This window comes from Solanum stenotomum, chromosome 6 (assembly GCF_019186545.1).
Source record: "Solanum stenotomum isolate F172 chromosome 6, ASM1918654v1, whole genome shotgun sequence".
Taxonomy (NCBI): domain Eukaryota; kingdom Viridiplantae; phylum Streptophyta; class Magnoliopsida; order Solanales; family Solanaceae; genus Solanum; species Solanum stenotomum.
The window spans coordinates 58,762,399-58,784,423 of NC_064287.1; the positions used below are offsets into that span (position 1 = coordinate 58,762,399).

The 22,025-nt window shown below is 34.4% G+C and overlaps 3 protein-coding genes across 6 annotated transcripts; 2 read left to right on the forward strand and 1 right to left on the reverse strand.

Moving 5' to 3' along the window:
* Window positions 1-2,698: 2,698 nt before the first annotated feature.
* On the forward strand, window positions 2,699-3,781 carry LOC125867255 (uncharacterized). Its single transcript, XM_049547686.1, has one exon. It carries the CDS (start codon window positions 2,786-2,788, stop codon window positions 3,590-3,592), a length of 807 nt encoding a protein of 268 aa, XP_049403643.1. The 5' UTR covers window positions 2,699-2,785; the 3' UTR covers window positions 3,593-3,781.
* Window positions 3,782-6,268: 2,487 nt separating this feature from the next.
* LOC125867240 (uncharacterized) lies at window positions 6,269-10,955 on the reverse strand. 4 transcript variants are annotated; one of them, XM_049547661.1, is made up of 6 exons: window positions 10,783-10,955; window positions 10,445-10,508; window positions 9,538-9,655; window positions 8,921-9,366; window positions 8,191-8,467; window positions 6,269-7,539 (listed from the first exon to the last, which is right to left on the reverse strand). In XM_049547661.1, the coding sequence occupies exons 2-6, from the start codon at window positions 10,477-10,479 to the stop codon at window positions 6,481-6,483; spliced, it is 1,935 nt and encodes a 644-aa protein (XP_049403618.1). In that variant the 5' UTR covers window positions 10,480-10,508; window positions 10,783-10,955; the 3' UTR covers window positions 6,269-6,480. The 4 variants fall into 4 exon arrangements, with proteins under 4 accessions (XP_049403618.1, XP_049403621.1, XP_049403619.1 ...); XM_049547664.1 differs by having other exon boundaries at window positions 8,191-8,392; window positions 10,783-10,887; XM_049547662.1 differs by lacking the exon at window positions 10,445-10,508 and having other exon boundaries at window positions 10,783-10,834.
* Window positions 10,956-11,398: 443 nt separating this feature from the next.
* On the forward strand, window positions 11,399-16,153 carry LOC125867250 (tRNase Z TRZ2, chloroplastic). Its single transcript, XM_049547675.1, has 9 exons — window positions 11,399-11,566; window positions 12,352-12,848; window positions 13,036-13,198; window positions 13,288-13,358; window positions 13,454-13,549; window positions 13,631-13,744; window positions 15,308-15,376; window positions 15,454-15,528; window positions 15,824-16,153. Exons 2-9 carry the CDS (start codon window positions 12,441-12,443, stop codon window positions 15,911-15,913), a joined length of 1,086 nt encoding a protein of 361 aa, XP_049403632.1. The 5' UTR covers window positions 11,399-11,566; window positions 12,352-12,440; the 3' UTR covers window positions 15,914-16,153.
* The last annotated feature ends 5,872 nt before the right edge of the window (window positions 16,154-22,025 follow it).

The window sequence follows — 22,025 nt, forward strand, 5'->3', positions numbered from 1 at the left end:
GAGCCAGGATTTAGATTGAGGGGTGTCAAAATATAAAGTAGTATGNNCAAAAAGAGCAATTTTTTTTCATGTATTGGTGTTAATTACTAAAATATTATATCAAAAGGACAGGTAAAAGGTTATAGGTTGGGAATAAAAATAGAATGGAGAAGAATGATCAATATATGCTACAATATTATGGTAATGATTCAAAATTCAAGAAAAAAGCATTATTTCAATTTGGTGATTTGACATTTGATTATGGTGTAGTATGATTGATAACTTATATTTATGTAATAAAAAAATTAAATATAGAATTTATAACTTATTAAATATGTCAAATTGTATATCTAAAGTTTATTCTGAAACAGTTAAACTTAATAAAATTTTATATAATACGGCTATAAGTTAAATGATGGTCCTAAAATAGGCTATTATGTGCACTTTAGCCCCTTCTAAAACCCTTGTTGGGTCGCTGAAGAACCAAAAAAACATTTGTTCTTCATCAGCTGTGCTTTTCGTAAGTTCTTCTGAGATTTTTTCATTTTTTCTTGATTATTGCTGTTATGTTCTTGATCTGATTCATGTATGTTGTTATGTGTTTGTGTTTGTGTTCTCTTTAATCTATTTTTTTGCTTCTTGTTTTGGATTGCTTGTGTTCTTATTGTATGTTCAAATCAAATTTTGAGGTACTTTTTTGTTAATTGAGTCGAGGGTTACATCTTTTCGGCTTTTGAGTTAGGGGTAAGGTATGCGTATACTTTATCCTCTTCAGACTTCTATTGCCGGTTAGAAGGGCAGGTGTCAGGTATCCTGTGGAATTCGCCTAGGTGTACGGACACCACAGTAATAAAAAAAATTAAAATTATGGTTCAAATTTGTTTTTTTTTTAAAGAATATCAATCACATATATTTGTGCTCTGCTAAGTTGCTCGGAGTCTCCAAAAATGTTGTGGCACCCGTGTTGAATCCTTCAAAAATGCACTACTTTTGAAGGGTCTGACACACACTTGATGACATTTTTGAAGAATCTGAGCAATATAGGTGCTCTGTGTCGACCCATTAGTCATACTCTCTATCTGCTCTTGTCAGAGTTAGGATTTCTAAACACACGATGAATACAAGGGGACACATTCTCTATACATAAAAAAGAAAGTATTTTTATCCTTATATATGCAATTTAATTCGAAACTCTGTTGGATTCGCCCATGGTTCTGGAGTAAAACAGATTTGTTCTTGCTCGAACTTTAGTTTGGCTCAATTTTGCTCCAAGTTCTAATTTTGCAATAGTTTAGAGTAAGGAACAGTCAAAGAGAGGCTAGAAAACTTTTTAGATCGACCTGATAATGCTTCTCATGTAAAATTTCAAACAATCTAATTTATGATCTGTATAGTTCCTGGCTCCTTTTAATGCATCTTACTATCTCAAACAATCTAATGTGTCTGACCATCTCCTCTTGACATGCCTGAACCATCTCAGCCTAGTTGTCTGCCACGGAGGCCACTTCCACCTTGGCCGTTAATCTTGGATAACAATGATAGTTTTTGAAAAAATGTATTACAAGTTCAAAAACCAGATTTTGACATGTCCAGAAGATGTCATATATAGTATAAAGACCAACAGTAGAAAAGAGGAGTAAAGTTAACTTTATAATCAAATAATCTCAGAATCCAAACATGTTTTATAATCGAATTACAGGAATGCTAGATTACAGATCATTACTTGTGGTTTATTTGAGCGTTATCTTATACTAGCTAAACATATATATTCCTGGTCATGAGCTATGGATTAGTGATTCATTTGTTAGAGTTTATTGAAGTCAATTATCTAGGAGTTATTACCTAAGGTTGAGTTATGGTCCAATGGGTTTTCGATGCTAACTTTCCATTTTGAATGTTTTTCCAACCTATCGGTTGGAAAGTTAGGCATAACACCCTGAAAATGACAACATTATAGGACTATGGTAACAAACTTTTATCAATGTCTTAACCACCATTTGAAATCTCGTGGAACTAAAGCAAGTTTGTCTGACTCAATGGTGGTCTCTATGATCATATCGGCAAATATCAGGTTCAAATTCAGTTGCTCTACTGACAGCCAATATTCTCAAGTGAGATAATATCATTTTTGAACTTTGCAGCTATGAAATTTTGTTCTACCTGTCTAACACTTGATCAGATGACTTCTTTTTCCATTTTTCTTTTAATATTGTGAATATGAACAGGAAGAGCATGAGTGTCGCATAGGATTTAGAACTGTTATTGAAGTACTACCTTATGAGTATTTCAAATGAGAAAACTAAAATTTCAAATGCGCTTTTTGGTGTAAAGAAAAAAAAACTTGTCCTTCCCTCTTTTTTATAGAATTTTTTGAATGCTATCTACTATAACTGATCTTTAGTAGGCTGCTTTCAACATATAAATGCAAATTTGTGGGTTGTTGTACCTGTACTTTTGTTTATGTTGCATTTTTTCTATCAATCACCAATATTGTTCCATCTATTTTTTTTGTCACTTGGTGATTGGGATTCTTAAAAGTTATTTTTTTTCTCAAAGAAAACTTCACTTATTTGGCTGATGTCTGAAACTAAGGCATTTCGACTTGTTGCTGTATCGTTATTGTTGCAACTTGTAGTTCATTTTTCTTGCATTACTTTGATAGATGAGCCTTTTATTCTATAAGCTATTGACCTCAGTGAACCATTGACAATATATGCAGATGATCAGTTTTTTGAACTTTGAGTGACGAACACCATCTTAGTAGTAGTTCAAGAAGTACGATCAAATTGTTCGCCAGTTCTTATAAATGGGTGGTAACAAACAAAGGCGATCTAAAACCTATCACCACTCTCATCGAGGACAATCCAGCCGCACCCGTCAACCTGATGACTCTTTCAAGGTTGAAGAGTCTTTACCTGGGGAATTTGTAGAAGAAGAGGAACCAACCGGTCCAAAAATTCAGTTGGCTATGTGGGATTTTGGTCAGTGCGATGCTAAAAGGTGCACTGGACGGAAGCTTGCAAGATTTGGTTTGTTGAGAGAGCTGCGTGTTGGTAGTGGATTCGGTGGCATTTGTTTAAGTCCTACTGGAACACAGTGCATCTCAAGAGAAGATAGTAGTTTAATTGATCGAAAGGGAATGTCTGTAGTCGATTGTTCATGGGCACGTTTAGATGATGTACCTTTCACCAAACTGCGCTGTCCTGCACCTCGTCTTTTACCATGGTTAGTAGCAGCAAATCCAGTAAACTATGGTCGTCCTTGTCAGCTATCTTGTGTTGAGGCCTTAGCAGCTGGTTTAATTATATGCGGCGAGGAGGAAACTGGAAATCTATTGCTCAGCAAGTTCAAATGGGGTCACGCGTTCTTATCCCTCAATAAGGAACTTCTGAAGGCATACTCACAATGTCAAACGAGTGCTGAAATCATTTCAACTCAGAATGAGTGGCTCTCTGCACAAACCTCACATATTCCACAAACTCTAAAAGCAGAAGACTCTGGATCTCACAGTGAAGGTGAAAATTCTTCTAATGATTCCGACGATGGACTTCCTCCTCTAGAAAAGAATATGAATCATGTTTCCTTGGCGGATAGCGATGAAGAGAGCGAATAGCATACTTGTAGTTGCAGTAGAAAAAAATGTTTGCTGAATATAGCATAGCAGAATCCTATGCTTACTGTATTTTTCTTCTTTTTTCATCTAATTATAGTTGATTTTGGCAACTAATGCATAATGTTAGAATGTGGAGAGTGTTCTCCCAATATCATCCATACAATGGTAGTGTTTTGATATTGAGCTATACATATGTGTTGCACATAATATCGTCTAAACGATTGAACAGATGAGAAGAAATCACCTACTGTTTTTGTCTCCGCTGAGATTTGGACCACAGACTTTATAATTCTCAACTCACTTCCTTGACTACTTGGCCGCACCCTTGAGGGCGATAACTCAGACATTTATGCATCAATGGGGGTCGTTTGGTAGAGTGTATTAGGAAAAATAATGCATGCATTAGGTGTGTATATTAGTAATACCTTGTTTGGTACATTTTTTTATGTCATGTATAACTAATGCTTGTATTAGTTATACACTATATTGTGTATTAAGTTGTGTATTACTAATACCAAGAAATTCTAGGTATTAGTAATACATAGCATTTTAACACTTGCATTAGATTATATAATTACAAAACTATCCTCAAAGTCTTTTAAACAAACATTTTCCGTAGTACTTGTTTTAGAAACCTTTTATCTTCTCTGTACTTTGTCTATGGATATAAGGTAAACTGAATATAATTTTTTTGAACAACCAAAACAATAGATTGTGCAGCAAACTAATTTTCCTATAACATACGTGAGCTAAGAATAAAGCTACAGTACATTGTTTCATTGAATTGTTAATTTTATTAATCAGCATTTACATAGTTTGAAAAGACCATTCTTTACGAACAATAGTTTATTTCATCTCAACTTTTGAGAGATTTTTTGTCTTGGTGTCTATCATATTTTATTCATTGTCATTTTTTTGTATGCATAGTTGAAATGCAATTTGTCATATCATTATGCAAAAACAACATGAACTTTTAACTAGCTACTCTTCTGCAAAGAAATGGAGTTGACACGGAAGAGGAAGGGTATTTTTTTGATGTTTTAGCAAAGAACCTTGTTGCAAAGGAAGTGTACAAAGAAATAAAGTGTGAAGGGTATTTTTGTAAACACACATTTTTTAATAGAAATTATGCAAGATTTGTTATTTCTAATACATCAAACCAAACAGTGTATAAGAAATAATGCAGGCATAACTAATACAAGCATTACTAATACACCATATTTTGCATTATTCTTATACACTCTACCAAACGACTCCCCAATGTTTTGAAAGCTGGATTTTGTAATCACATATATGTAATTAGTACTCTCTCTTTTAATTTGTTTGTCTGATTTTGATTTGATAGAAGTTAGGAAAGTAAAAAGGACTTTTGAATCTTGTGGTCTTAAGCATGTTAGGTGACAAGTTAGAATTAAGGAATTGTCAAAAAAGGAAGATACGTTCTTTTTTAAACTAACCGAAAAAAGAAAAAGTACGACAAACAAATTGCAACGAGGAATACATAATTACACAGGAAGCATATATTTATCTAAATAACATGATACATACACCAAAAAAGAACAAATAAATAATTTTTGAACTTTTTCTTCTACATAAAGTCAAAAGCAAAAAAATAAATAATGAAATGATCCTTCTTGTTCAAAGATCTATTTGGAAGTGGAAGTTTTTGCACCAACTCCTGTTGGTTGAATCTGTGGAGTTTTCACCTTAAACCTCTCAAGCTTTAATTGAGATTCATCAATTCCTCTATTCTTGTATTTCAATGATTCATCACTAGAATTCCTTTCAAAATCAATAGTTTGATGAGTTTCATCTTCTTGATCTTTGTTATGAAACATTATATTATTGTATAAATCTCCAATTCTCAAGTAGAGGTCTTTGAAGAACTCTAGAACTATATTCAATCTAAGATCCCCCTACGTGCATGCAACAACAACACTGGCACTATGAAGTCAGAATTGAATCTTTCTATTGGATTTCCTAATTTAAGGGCGTGAAGTGAGTACTTTTAGCTACTTTTCTTGGTTCTTATAATGGCGGCTATGTTTTCGTGACGAAAATGAAGGAAAAAGGGGGTTTTGGATTAAAGACTAGTAAAGGCTTTGAGAAGTTGGGATTTTTAAGAATTCAATTGGGATGTTTCATATGACAATTGTTTTATATAGTGGTTTAGTTTTCTTGGTCAAGAGTAAACACACTTGCAGGGATATTATATACTATATATTAAGCAAATCTTATCAAAGATACTTACTTTGATATTTTGACTTGTCATTTCATGAAGCAAATGATGTATTTAGTTTGGCAACGTAATGGAAATGTATCCGACTGCAAATTCTAAAATGACAATCCAACCTCGAGTAGTAGTGACCAACATGGAAAGTTCATGCTAAGGAGTAAGGGAGAATTTACGAATTAAACAAGCAATGATGTGGCGATAAACCTCTTATTCTTGGAGGTGTTTTAGTTTTTATCTTTTTGGAGAGAAAAAAACATTTATTCTATACATGGTGTTTTAGGATGAAACATTCTTTCTATTTCATCTCCTTGAAGGGGATTGTTCAGCATATGCACCAATTTAATGAAAAGAACCCTCTTGGTTTCAGGTTCATCTGAACTCAATACTTTTGACGCTAAAGATATTTATGTGTAAAAAATCACTAAAATTGCAACAAATAGTAGCTTGAAATCCAAGGAGTTCAATTTAAAGGTAATTTGCTGACAAAGTTTATTGATTCCAGAAGACTTTACAAAATACACATCTAATACAACAAGAGACTCAAATATCTTAGATACATAGCTACACCACTCACACTGGTCCAAGAAACCATATTGGATGAAGAAACTAGAGCCTATCTCTTAATGAAATGTAGTGCTTTGAGCAATATTAGCTATCTATACATGTTTGGTCTCAGATGAGCATCATAACGTGAGACAGGAAATGATGGGGGTTTACCTGTCTCATAACTCGGAAGGGATCTTAAGAATACTTCTTCGCCTGAGGACAAGTTTGGCACTACAACAGGGCCTAATGTGGTTAGTGAGGATTCATATAGCGGACTCCAACTTGCTTGGGATTGAGACACAGTAGTTGTTGTATTGGGACGAAAAGGATATGTGGGGTAGGTTGATTTACTAGAAAATGGATGACCAAAACTCGAGGGAGGATTAAGGTAGTCGAATCCAGTGGTATATGGTAGACCTGTAATAGCATTTGATGGAGATTCCATGTTTGGGGTAGTTGAGAATTGATCATAGCCAGTTTCATGAAAATGATTCGCTGAACTGAACCTTGACGGAAAACCTTGATAGCTGGCTGTTGTAGTTGCTTCAAGTTGAAAATCCGTTGGTAGTCTAAAAAGGCCAGGGAATCCAGGAGGAATGTCTAATCTGTCCTCAATTCTAGCAGTAGGAATAGAATGTTCTATGGATGATCCACCTTCTGCTATTGGCGAGACGTTGATCTGTTGGCTAATCGAAAATTTAGCTTGTTCAAGTGCTCCCAGGATAGAACCTATGTTATCTGAAGCATCCCTAGAAACCAAGGCTTGTCCTGCTTGCAAACTGCTACCTCCAGAAGACGAGATACTATTCTCCAAGGGGTGTATAGGGGAACCATTAGCAGACGGTAACTGATGGCGACTATAAGCAGGTGTCGGACCATCATTTTCTGGACAACTCCCATTAGACTTTGAAAGTGCAAATTCTGATGCTGGGGACTCATAATTAATAATTCTGCTGCAGTTCTGATCCTTCCTGCAGCTTGTACCGATATGCGGAGTGGATAGAACATTGTCTGTAACTCCATTCGTGGAGGGAATATCAACTTCCTGGAATTTGTTTGCATGATTTTGCAAATTAATCATTTCAGCAGAATATGGTTGCTCAAATGCCTTCATGTCATCTCTTTCTTCAGTCACATCCGAGTAATTCCCGGGGTCACATGAATCCTGAGTAGTTTATGAAAGTCAACCGAAATGAATTATGAAGGTGTGTACTGGACTAAAGCAAAAGCAGTGAAATGCATCAAGACCACAAATAGAAGCAAAATTAACAGTACAAGTTAACAAATATATGATCAACCGACCAACTACACATCAATCTCAGATTAGTCAAGATGAGCTATAAGGATTTTTTGTTTTCCATATAGAGGTTCATCATGGTTTGACCATTTTCAAGCTGGCCAACCAATCACAATCCAAGTCCTTTATCAGAGCTTCAGAAGCTCACATGAATAAACAAGTAATTTGCATATCTCTGTCCATGACTACACGTCTACACCCAACATGGACAGATGACCGTAACATTTCAGTAGCATTGCCATAATTATTTTAGAATAACACACCGAAACCAGTCTATAAAATCTTGACAAACTTACTCTACAAACCAGAATAGGACCAGAATATAATCCAGTTACGGAGAAATAAGATGATACTAAAAAGTAACTATCACATGAATAAATTAATCAAGAGTCATTATTTGCCGGTTATGTTCTTGAGTATATTAGTCTAACGACGATCTTCAACATCAGTGTCTTTGCACAGATCAAGTAGCCAACAGATGAATAATATGCATGTGCTTGATAAAAAATTCATATATACCTGTGCATAGTTGTTATTCTCTCTATACTTTTCTTCCCATTCTCTTTGGGCTTTTTCCTCAGCTTCATATTGCCCTATAAGCTGTGCCTTATGCTGCAAAGCTCTTTCCATGCCTTCATCACTCTCATCTGCTTTCCTTTGATTTTCTGACATTTCTGAAGTAGGTAAGTGACGTTGATCTTTCACATCATTATTGCCAGCACTGTCCATTAAGGATTGATGCCCAGTATTAGCAAAAGAAGGAAGATGCTCGGGGGGGCATTCATCAGTGGCCGTTCTGGTCCACAATCTAAATGAGGTTAAAATGGAAGATGATAAAGAGAAAGATGCTTAAAGTGACTTTAGTGATCTAAATGCACAAGGAGATAGGCATGTAGCTAGTGAAAATATGTATCAGGAATTGACCAAGCATTATCGTAACTGAAACTTCCCCTCTCCCCCCCTACCTCCAAAGCAATATCCCAAAAAGAATATATTCTTCCCTCGGGAAGCAGACAGTACAATGCAATGGAGTAGGTATGAGCAGAAATAATAATAATAGGCCAAGATATCAAGGGTTAGGGCCTAGGGGATTCAGATATTGACATTTCTGAAAAAAGCCTTCCTGAAGTTCCTGCGGAATAAAGTCGAGCTAAATGTGACCCTGTCACTCAATCAAGACTTCCAAATTAAAACATATAAGCATCATGATATGTTATACTCCAATCAGTGAGCTTATTAAAGAACTTACTTGGTGGTATTGCGCCTTATCCGTCGGCATGATTTTCCAGCCCGTTTTGGCGAAGAAGACCCAGTTGACGTGAAACTACCAGACCTCCTCCAGGCAGACTCAGTATATCTGCTCCTCTCAAAAGATGGCAAAGAATGTTTACCACTTTTCCACGACAAACTTCTGCCAGTTGATGGAGAAGATATAATCTCGGAGCTTGAGATGTCTGCATCATTTTCTCTTTCTTTCACATTTGATGGATTTGGCTTACGCTCATTTCTGTTGTCAGTGGAGTCAGCACCTTTAGAATTAGAGAATATTGCTTCCTGATCAGAGCCTGAATCAAATTCCTCCGAAGCATCAGATATTCCTTCGTTCTCTAAGATGGATAGAACAGCTGCTGTGGCCTTCTCAGCCTTCTTTCTTTGTAGTGACACAATCTTTAGCTGATCTTCCAGTTCCAAGACCTAAAATACATTAATTACAAACATTCATCTTTCCCACTGCAATGGCGGAAACTCTTGGAACGGGGAATGATCAATTAGATGTCGGTAAAATAAACTACGCTCGTGATGTGCAGAGGAAGGAAGAAAGATTCAACATTTTAGTGTTTAGGCACTGTTAAACTAAAGACTAACCCTCTCAGCTAGTTCATCAGCTCTCTGCCTTGCTGTTTGTGAGACAGACCTTTCAGCCAATAATCGTGCTCGGAGAAATTCAATTGTCATGCTAGAATCTTCCATGCCAACAATTTTCCTGATCATGGAAAAATATAACATATTAGGATCCATTATTAAATAACAACTAACTCATCAATAAATAGAAGAGAATAAACTATTCGACAGCATATGAGAACCCACTAGAGTTAGGATCTTTTCAAGAACTCAATGAGATTATATACCTAGAGACATTGATATCCCCCTTCTCACCACTCCCTCTCCCTCCCAATTGGGGATTCCCTCTCTCCTCTTTCTTCTTTATCAGTGGAGGGTAAGCATTTCAGTACTTCATCTCATAGAGAACCTTATACTTTCCGCAAGTGATATTCTTTATAAAACAACAGAGATTGAATTCCATTTATTACTTCATACAACAATAACAACTATGCTTCAGTCCCAAAAACGTATGAATCCGCACTTCTTCATTTAAGCTCAGTACTTCGTAAGCAAACAAAAATGATTTAGCTCTTAAGTGAATCATAGTACTAAGTCTATCACTACTACCCAAGATTTTTCCCCTTCCTTTGCACTGCCCTAGAACTGAACCAGAAAAAAACAAGAAATATAACAACCACATCTCATATCCCAATCCCCATCTCCATCTTAACGAAAGAAAACATTTTTACTTCTACCGCTTACTTTTGTTGCACTCACAGAGTAAAAACACAATCTCTACTGTTTTTTTTTTTTTTGCTGTAAAGAGCTGTTGTAAAGCAATCAAAACCAAACCCCAGATAGAATATATGCCAAAATCTAACACTTCATGAGTACACAGATGAATATTTACTCATATAGAAATGTCTACAAAGCACATATGACTCAGTACCTCTGATCTTGATCTTGTTTCCCATTACTTGTCATCTTGTAAAATTCAGCTCAAAATTTAAATCCTGAATAAAACAGCACCCAAAAAATTATTTGAATGCCCAAACAGAAAGAATCAAAGAACCCATCAAGATTTTTACAGGAAAAAATTGAAAACAAGAATGCTAGTTAACTCAGTAAGACAAATAATTGAATAAAAATTTGAACTTTCTTCACCTTGAATGATGAAACAATTTTTACTGGATATTTGCTCTAAAAAGATGTTGTAAAGCAAACAAAACTAAACCCCAGATAGGAAATATGCCTAAATCTAACAGTCCATACATAAAGATTCAGTACCTCTAATCTTGATCTTTTTTTCCCATCTTGTAAAATTAAGCTCAAAATTCAGCTCCTGCAAATAAATGAAGTGAACAAAACAGCACCCAAACACACAAATTCAAAGATTTTTTCAGAAAAAAGTTGAAAACAAGAATACTTAGTTAAAAGATTTGAACTTTATCCACCTTGAAATTGAAACTGATTTCAGTTTTTTTGAGACCCTAAAAGGGAGTAGTTGAACTCTAGCTTTACTTTAGTGTGTTGGCATGAGTTTTTGTGAAGGGTAGCTTTGGAAATGAAGAAAACAACTTGTATAATTCACCGCAATGCGAATTTTAATAGCTCAGTTAATTGACGAATATTGATACTTACCTTATTCGTTTTTTCCTTTCACTGTTTCCAATTTTTTGACAAAAATATATATAATTTTCATTCTTCCATTTTTTTAATTGTGAGTCTTGAAGTAATAATAAAGTTATTTATTTTATGAGAATATTAAAGAGAGTTTGAGGTCAATATTTTTAATTAAAATTAAATAATAAGGAGATAAATATTTATATTATTAGTAAACTTAGCGCTTTATATATTAAAAAAAAACACCCATTTTAAAAACCTTATCCCTCCTCCTCTCTCTCCATCTATTTACCACTTTTACAAAATATCACCGGAAAATTACATGCTCTTTCCGGCACCGATAGTAAATTAAACCGGAAAAACTTGACGGCCGCCGGCGCTCTGGTTTTAACTGAGTTTCTCTTCGTATAAAGACTGATTCTTTGGTTCTTTTAATTCTTCCTTTCAGGTATAAGCCCCAAAATTATTATATCATTTGCATTTGCTTTAATGGTTTGTAATTTCTGTGTGAAAGTTTCCTACTAATATTTTTGAAATAGGTTTTGGTTTATGTATGAAACAGATAATAAAAATCACAACTTTTTACAATTTAAAGAATGTTCGTATAGTATTGCAACTTATAGTACTTTTCGTATATTATTGAAATAGCTAAAGTTTAGTTTTTGAATGTTGAGTTAATCTTATCCAATTTAGCTCTGTAGATTAGTCAAATTGACACTCGAGATACGAAAAGTGACGAGTAGTTTGGGAAAGGAGTTATATTTGTTATAAGAAGAAACAATTGAAGGTATAATGCTAGTAAATTGGATTAAAGTGATGTAGGAAAAGTGATAGTTTCTTGTAGGAGTAATTACCACATGTGAATTTGAAGGGGTTGAGTCAAGTACAAATAGCACATTAGCAAATTTCCGCGTTAATAAATAGAAATTTGTGCTAACATAACTTGATTTGCAACTTCTTTGTATTTTTGATATTTTATCAAAATCATAGTTTTAGAGAATTAGTATTAATTTGCATAAAAGGACAGAGTATCTTGTGTTGTAATGAACATGAATAGAGCAGAATTAACACAAAGAATTCATATAGCGTGCCCCAACTAGTATGGGATTTGGTCATAGTTGAACTTGAATATGTATATCTTAATATCATGCGTCGTAGACTCGTAGTCATGTTTTGTGTTTTTTGTTGTTAGATTTAGAAACTGTAATTTAACTGAATGAAGTTTAAATGTAGGGCTGTAATCCAAATATTGAAGCACAAAAACCATTTTGACCCCTTCTCTCCTGCTCAGAGTATATCTGTATGTGTTCTTCAATTCAAAAATGCAAATCTCACTAGCCACTACAATACCAAAAGTACCTTCATTCTCCACATATTACCCTTCCACCTCAAACCAAACTCAATATAATGTTCAAAAACCAAGCCACGGTGTCTCAACGCAAACACACATCAGTCTTCCAGCTCCATGTGCTGTCAAAAGCTCCTCTACCGGCTTCTTGTCTGCCATTGAGAGAGCTATAGAGGAAGAAGAGTATAGAAAAGCCAGGGCTGAGGTAATCCGCAAAGGGTTAAATGTTGAAGGTTATTCAATTGAAGGACACTCGATTGGTGGGCATGAGACCTGTGTTATTGTGCCACAACTAAAGGCTGCTTTTGATATTGGGAGATGTCCTTCAAGGGCTGTTCATCAAAACTTCTTGTTTATCACTCACGCGCATCTTGACCACATTGTAAGTTTTTCTTCTTTTTATTCTAAACTTTGAGTAATCAATGTTCTCAGAAAGAAGAAATTTGTTTTAGTTACGTAATAATCCATGGGCCTATGCACAATTCTTGGTGCAAAAAAACACAAATCTTCTTATGGCTTGATTTGAACTTTGTAGCCAGTGTTGACTTTTGCTTTATCTTCTGATTCAGGGTGGACTTCCTATGTATATTGCTACTCGTGGCTTGTATGGCTTGAAGCCCCCGACTGTTTTTGTGCCTCCTTCCATAAAAGAGGATGTAGAGAAGTTGCTTGATGTTCATAGATCTATGAGTCAGGTGGAACTGAACTTGGATCTGATTGCTTTAGATGTAGGTAAATATTCTGTTTTCTTTACATGCTTTGCTTCTCCATTTAGTTTTCTTATCTCCATATGTAAAATGTATTTGCAACTTTGAACTCAGGGGAAACATATGAGATGAGGAATGACCTGGTGGTAAGGCCAGTTAGAACTCACCATGTTATTCCTAGCCAGGTTTGTTTGCATCAGTTCTATTTTGCCGAATTTGGGTACTTTGAAACCTTTCATTTCAAGTTATTGACTTATTATTTCATTCTTGGGGTTTCCAGGGCTATGTGATATACTCAGTTAGAAAGAAACTGAAGAAGCAATACATTCATCTAGAGGGGAAAAAAATTGAGAAACTGAAGAAATCGGGTGTTCAGGTTCATAAGTTGTTACATAACTTGTGTGATAGAGTGGTGACTGAAATTATTTCTTGTCTAATGAAAATGTTCATTTGTTAGATTACAGATAGTGTGTTGTGTCCAGAAGTAGCCTTCACAGGAGATACAGCATCAGATTTTTATCTTGATCCTCGCAGTGCTGATGCCTTGCGGGCAAAAATTCTTATAACTGAGGTATAGCTGGATGGATAAGCATTTAAGTTATTCGGTATAACCATGCTCAAGCAGTGTCCTCTGTGGGTTTCGGCATTTTATTAATTGACGTATTCTACTCTCAAACTAATGCTTAATTGGTACTGATTGTTTTAGTTCAGATGAGTTATCTTGTAATTAAGGTCCTTCTAACTCCTTGACTGACTAAAAGTATAGGTATAGGGTTAAATATTATCTTATTTAGGCCGATCTATATTGTGTTCATTGAGGATAGGCCCAAACTGTAAGTTCTGCAGCTTTGCTGCTTATCTTGCTAATGTTGATTCCTTCTAGACTTTATTGGTTGAGTTATAATTGTTATAGGCCTATAAGGTAACAAGAAATAGGAAAGGACACCAAAGTGGCTTCTCATGTGTATGGTCTGAACAACAGTTATGTAGTTTACCTTGATGTTTTTATTAGTTTTCCATAGATATGGAAAATCAATTAGCTGCTGTTACAGTATTTCATTTTAGTTTCCTCTTGTTTCTGTGCTTTGGGGTTCAATTTGCTACTTTTGTCCTTAAACGACATATAGAGTGGAAATACATGATTAATTAACGCAAATAATGCTGTGACATCTGTATAGTTTTTCACTCCGTTTGACTGCATGTCTATAATATATATCCCTAGCATCTTAAGTAGTTAACTGACCCACCGAACATGTTGGTTTCTCTCAAGAATGCTGTAAGATTTCAAATACATAACCCTTGAGGTTGCAGCAGCAGCAAAAATAAAAATGATATCAGAAGGATGAAAGTCCATACTGGGTTATGAACTTGAGTTCCTTTAGAGATTGTGTGTTTAGCTACATACTGAAAAGTCAACTTACCTGATTACTGTGTCCAGGGATTAGCTGAATTGGCTAAGGTTGAGGGACTCTGTCTTAGGTCACAGGTTTGAGCACTGCGCCAAGCGAACTAACTCTGGTATTTAACTGGAGAGGGGTACAGGGGTGGGTGCTCCCCAAGTTTTGAAGGCTACAGTTGTCCTAAAGGATTAGCTTTAGACGGATTTCTCGGTCATAAGAAAAGAGAGAGAGAGTCAAGTTACCTATATATTTGTTGTGTTGACACGAAGAGTAGAAATATTTGTTTGATAAGGTGACATAAAAAGTAGACCTGTTCCTTTCGGCATACATAATCAACTTTTTTGGAGTCCTTTTTTGTTTCTAATGCCATAGTTTATTGGCAAACTGGTTTATCCTTGTAATGTTTATTGGCTTAGTGAAAAATGGAATGGTCAATAAAGGAAGCACTTAGAACAATATCCTAACTCACTTCATGGAAGCATTTGACATGACTTCTTCACTCCTGTCAATTCTTTTTTTCGGCTTGCTTTGATTTTCCTTGAGCCGAGAGTCTTATCGGAAACAACCTCTCTACCTTCCAAGGTAGGGGTAAGGTCTGCGTACACTTTACCCTCCCCAGATCCCACTTATGGGATTACACTGGGTATGTTGTTGTACCTTATGGAAGCATTCTGATGCAGCAGTTAGGATCGAGCTTTAATCTCATCTCGAGGACGTTATTTCTTCTTTGACAGGCAACTTTCTTGGATGACAACTGCAGTGTTGAGCATGCACGAGAGCACGGTCATACCCATCTATACGAGGTATACCTGAATCATTGAAACGCTTCCATAATATTTATCATGATTGGATACAACTCTTCCAACATTTGGTGTTGCAGATAATGGAGCAAGCAAAATGGATACGGAACAAAACACTCGTTTTAACCCATTTTTCACCACGCTACAGTATTGAGGTAGTCTACTCAGTCTCAACATTAGTGTTTTCAGTTTTATTCAACATCTTCCCTGTTTTCTCACCTGCACCTATCCTTTCAAATTCGATTTATTTTGATAGAAAGAAGAACCCCGTCCCACACCAAACCACATTTACTAATTCTATGGTTAGATAATATTTTGAGGTGAAAACACACACGTCAAGTGATGAAAGTGCATGCACATATCTTGTTATTATTGATTTGGTGTAAACATCGAACGTGTGCAAATTTCCTCCCGGAATCTCCTAATAGCATTTTTCATCATCGATTACAGGAAATCCGTCAAGGTATATCAAAGTTGCAACCCCAGATATCAGCCAAAGTGGTTGCCTTAACTGAGGGCTTCAAATCAATGCACTTGTAGCTATTCTTTCTAGTTGAGCCTCTTGGTCTGTCATTATACCTCGAGAAGTAGAAAGTTATACCTCGAGATGATTAGAATAGATTCGTAGATCAGGTCAACTGAATCGTTTTAAACTTATAATATTTCAATAGGGCTTATTCATAGCCATTCTTTTGATCTTTTGTAAGAAAACTTACATATGAGTACCTAGTTTGTGGTACTTTTGTTTTCGAGGAAATGAAATTTCTTGCCTTTTTACAATTTGAATAGAAGAAAATGACCTTTTTCGGATCACTTATATGTAAAAGGGAAAAGGTTCAAATATGCCATTGAACTTTCAGAAAAGGCTCATTTATGCCATCCGTTAAAAGTTTGGCTCATCTATGCCATTACCGTTTAAGAAAAGGCTCATTCATGCCATTATTTTTAACAGTGGTTTTGCAAAATCAATTTTTACACGTGGCCAATTATAATTCTGCCATTACCGTCATTAAATTTTTTTATAAAAAAAAACAAAATTCTGAACAAAAATTGAATTATAATTCGGCCACGTCATTATTTTTTTTTAATTCAATTTTCACACATGCATTTCTATCTTTTCCTACTTTTTATCCCTCCATAATCAAGTCTTGGGGGTAGACTGCCTACTCCATTGAGGTGTGGTCCTTCTCTAAATTCTGCGCTGAACACAAAATGCTTCGTGCACTGGCAAGATGTTGATCTGTTGGCTAACCGAAAATTTAGCTTGTTCAAGTTCCTCCAGGATAGAACCTATGTTATCTGAAGCAGAGAAACCAAGTCTTGTTCATAAGAAATATATGATCAACCAACCAACTACACCTCAATCTTGGACTATTTGAAATGAGCTATATGCAGAGGCAAATTCAAGATTTCAAAAACAAACCCTTGAACCAGTGAGCCATCCAATCATTTGTGATCATGGGTTCCCTTATTTAATATTTACTATATTTTAAAAATTATACAAAAGTTTTGTCGGATGACCACGATGACCCATTTTTTACCCTTAAATTCGCCCCTGGCTATATGGATCTTTTGTTTTCCTAATAACAATCCTTCTCCTTTATCCGAGCTTTAGAAGCTCACATGTAAACAACATATATTTTATCCATGACTAGACCCAACATGGACAGATGACCGTAACATATCAGTAGCATTCCCATTATTATTTTAGAATAACACCACCAAAACCAGTATGTAAAATCTTGACAAACAAGAATAGGACTAATTATAATCCATATTAAAAAATAACTATGACATGAATAAATTAATCTGGAATTCCAACATTATTTGCTGGTTATGTCCTTGAGTATATCAGTCTAACAACGACCTTCAATCTCGGGGTCTTGGATTAAAGATATGTTGAAGGTACCAAAATGCCCTTCAATCTTGTGATCTTAAACATGCTAAGTTGAAAGAGTTGCCAAAAAAAAAGGAAAACGACATTCTTTTTGGAATGGACTAAAAAGAAAAGTAAGACAAACAAATTGAAATGGAGGGAGCATCAAGAATTGACTAGCATTATCATAACTGAAACTGCCCCTCCTTCCTCCCAAAATCCCAAAAAGAATATATTCTTCCCTCGAGAAGCATAATGTATAATGCAATGAAGTTGGCATTGTTGGGTTTAGGATCTTTTTTCCCTTCCTATATGGATAAATAAAAGTCTTATTAGGACTTGTCCACTTTAACCCATAACCCAAAATATTATGTGGCATATATAAGGCTTATTTGGTCTTATTTTCAGAAACACAAGAGAGAAAAATCAAGAGAGTTTCGTTTTAGAGATCGAGAGAAAAAGAGAAAAATCCCGTTTTTGCTTCTGCAAATTTTCTGCTCAGGCAGTCCACTTCAGACAGAGGTTGCCGCTTCGTTAACCGTTGGATCGTTCTAAAATTTGAACTGGGAGTTCTAAGCATATGCTTCTTGCAATTCAACGGTGGAGATCGGATTTGGAGGTCTGTAGCTTCTAATTTTGGGGCGTGAACGGTAGCGCGTTTTTGGGTGAAATCTCTTCTTTAATTCTCTAGTTTTGATGCAATCTTGATTTGTTGTTGCTCGTTGTTTGGCACTTGTTTTGTGGCCAATTTTGGAGAACAATTTTGTAACTCTTGGTGTTTATAGTGTAGCTTTTGGTCCTGTGGTTTTTTACTCTTCACATCAAAGGGTTTTCCACGTAAATCGTTGTGTGTTGTGTGATTGGGTTATTCTTGTTGCTTTTAGTTTGTTTGATATACTTGCTGTCTATTCTTCATATTGCTTGATTTGGTTTGTCTTCTCTTGGTTCAAATTGAAAGGGAAAGTTTAGATTTGGGTATTATTCCGCTACTATCCTGTCTGACATTCTTGTTAGTGTCTTGTCTTTCCCAACAGGCATGGGAAGAAACAAAGCATATTATTTTGACTTTATTTTGTGCGATCGAAGGATCTCCTAAGTTTTCCTGGCAGGGCATGTTTGAACATGCCGGACGATTAAAGGGACTTCTCTAAAACAAAATAGGTCAAGAGTCCGGGGATTCATATAGTGTCATTTGTGAAAAATGCCTTCCTGCAGAACAAAGTCGAGCTAAATGTGACCCCATCACTCAACTAAGGCTTCTGGATCAAAAGATATAAGCCTTATCATGATATGTAATGTTCCAATCAGTGAACTCGATGGAAAAAAGTCCATAAACCATCTAACAGCATATGATTTTGTCCAACTCCGTTTGGAATGAACATGAAAGAATGATCTGAGAGAAGATGTCATAAGATGCAACATCACCACGGTTCGGATCATTTCAAGGACTCAATGATATTTGTTTACCTAGAGACACTGATATCCCCTTCCTCACCACTCCCTCTCCCTCCCAATTGGGGTCTTTCCTCTTTATCAGTGGGAAGTAAGCATTTCTGTACTTCATCTCATCAAGAGCCTTATAGTTTCCGCGATTGATGTTTTCTATTACACAATAGAGAGTAAATTCAATTTATTACTACATAAAAACAACTACTCCTCAGTCTCAAACAAGTTGGAGTCAGCTATATGAATCCCCACTTCTTCATTTAAGCTCATTACTTCGTAAACAAATAAAAAAGATTCAGCTCTTAGGTGAATCATTATACTGAGTCTATCACTACTACCCAAGATTTTTCCCCTTTCTTTGCACAGCCCTACAACTGAACCAGAAAGAAGCAAGAGATATAACAACCAAATCTCATATCCCAATCCCCATCTCCATATTAATGAAACACCCCATTTTTTTCTTCTTCTTCTTCTACTTACATTTCTTCCAATAGCAAAGCAAAGAAACAATTTTTATTGGGTTTTTGCTGTAAAGAGCTATTCTAAAGCAAACAAAACTAAACCCCAGATAGGAAGTATGCCTAAATCTAACAGTTTATACACACAGAAATGTCAGTAAAGCACATAAAGATTGTAAAAATTTAAACTTTTTCACCTTGAAAAAAGAAACAATTTTTTACTGTAAAGAGCTGTTGTAAAGCAAACAAAACTAAACCCCAGATAGGAAATCTAAAAGTTCATACATAAAGATTCAGTACCTCTAATCTTTGATCTTTTTTCCCATTACTTGTCATCTTGTAAAAAAAAGCTCAAACTTCAGCTCCTGCAAAAAAATAAAATGAAGTAAATAAAACAGCACCCAAACAGAAAGAATCAAAGATTTTTTCAGAAAAAAAATTGAAAACAAGAATGCTTAGGAAGTCAAATTTCTTTTAAAGTTATTATCTCAGCAATAGTATTGTTGAACTAAAATTATTAGTCTCCAAATTTTATATTATGTGTTATCAATTTCTTTCAAGTTCATTTGATTTTTTTTTTGGTTTTCCCCCATTCAAATTCGCATTTAATTTTTTTTTGGTTTCTCGCCCGGTATCCGATATTCATATCAGAGCCCGACTAAAATATTTTCTAACAAAGACGACTCCGTATCCAAGAGAGCTCAAACTCGTCTTGATTAAGAATAAAAGAGTACTTACCATTTTACCACAATCCTTACCGATTAGACCAAATATTTATGGCATGGCAAGTAGGACAAATATTTTGAAAAAGAGGGAGGAGTAATTATTTAGTTGTGGGGCTACATTTTGTCTTCATCCTAATTAATGCATGAAATCATGCATGTATAGTCTCATTTAATTGTCTTTGGGTAAGCTAAACATTAAAAAGATAGGATCGATTATTGATACATGTATCTAAATGTATTTTTAGGAGGAAGCAAAGGTATACATTTATCTCTTTAATTTTGAGATTATTTTAAGTTTAAATTAATCTTTAAGATTCAGTAAAAAAAATTAAATTTTATTAAAGAAGAAAATAAACAAATTTGTACGTAGAGAAGTAAAGGTTGCTTTCAGTTGGTATAGGGATGTTCACTACAAGCTATCAGCGCTCAGTGTTAGATCTCCCTTTCTGAGCAGTGAAGAAAATGAAAATCGACTACAGATGATAGTTGTGTATCTTTACGCGATGGAGCAAACTTTTCTGTTGTGTTGCATTTTCTTTACCCCTCCCTATTCATTTTTTTCGATAAAAGATTACATTGTATATATTTTCTTTAGTTCAGATTAGGTGAAGTATTGCAACTTTTTTTATAATTTAAAATAAGTGAATTAAGTTCAAGAGAATTGTTGGGCTTTATAAGGTTTCTACTAGGGAAAATTTTCAAAATGTCAATATTTTAGCATTTAATAGGATCCCTTAGCCATATTTTCAATATTTATTAAAAGTGTCAATATTTTAGTTTGTTATATATCTGATTTATGTATTTCTTAATTTTTTTAATTTGAAAGAACACAATTATTTAATAACATAAGGGAGAAAATCAAGGGAGAGAATATTTCAAAAAAAAAAAGTAAATATCACTTAATTTTCTTATCAGTTACATTTTTAAAGAAAACTCAAATGTGTGCCTTTTTCACAATGTATTTTTGTTTTCCAGAATTTTGTAACCTTTTTTAAATCGTATTCATTCCAATATGTATATTATTTGTATTCATTATAGTTTTCACGTTGTATTTCGTATAATGAAACTTGTATTTTTTTTTATTAATTTGTTTTCATTCCAGTAGTTATGCCAAATGAATCTATAGTTCTTTGAAAAACGTATTTGTATTCATGTATTTTTTCACTGTGTATTTATTTTTTTCTTCTTAAGTCGTATTCATTTCAATATGTATTTTATTTGTGTTTGTATTCATTCTAGTTTTTATGTAGTATTTTGTATAATAATATATAAAATACAAAAAACAGTATGATGAAAAAGTGAAAATGAAATATAAAACTGAAAAGGAATAAGTGAATATTTGTTGCAATCATTCTTAAATAAAATACATAACTAGTTGGCATACCTTTAGAATGAATACAAATTAGGAACAATACCATATTTATAAACTATGCAACATGATTTTTGAATGAATACAAATATTAATAGTTTACATATGATTTTGAATACAAATTGAGAAAGGATACAAAATTCTAAAAAAAATTTATATAAACAAACCAATAGGAAGTTGTTCTTGTTATAAATAAAATACATATCTAGTTGACATACCTTTGTGATAAATTCAATTTAGGAACAAATACAAGATTTATAAACTATGCAACATGAGATTTTGAATGAATACAAATATTAATAGCATACATACAGATTTGAATATTAATTGAGAAAGGATACAAAATTCTAAAAAAAACTATAAATACAAAACAAACTAATAAGAAATTGTTCTTCCTCAACTTGGTCTTCAACAAATTTTTCGAAATCTTCAGCACCCAATTTTGGAAAGCAAAAGATACTTGGTGACAATGTATTTACCTTTATCCGTGGGTGAAAAATATTTTGAAGAAATTATGAGATTTCTTGAACAAATTGGAAGAAAGTAGAAGAGGTGATTTTCACAAGAAAAGGAGAGAATAATGGTGAAAAACTCTAGAGAGAGAAAGGAAGAATTTGGGGTAAAAACCTAGAAAGAGGGGAAAGTGGGTAATGAGAGTTTTTTTTTTCTTTTTCACGTATAGGGGAGTAAAATTAGTTGAATGTGGGGATTGATTTGAGAAATAAAAGGAAAGAAAATCAATTACATTAGGATACATTTTATTTGCTAAAATATTGAC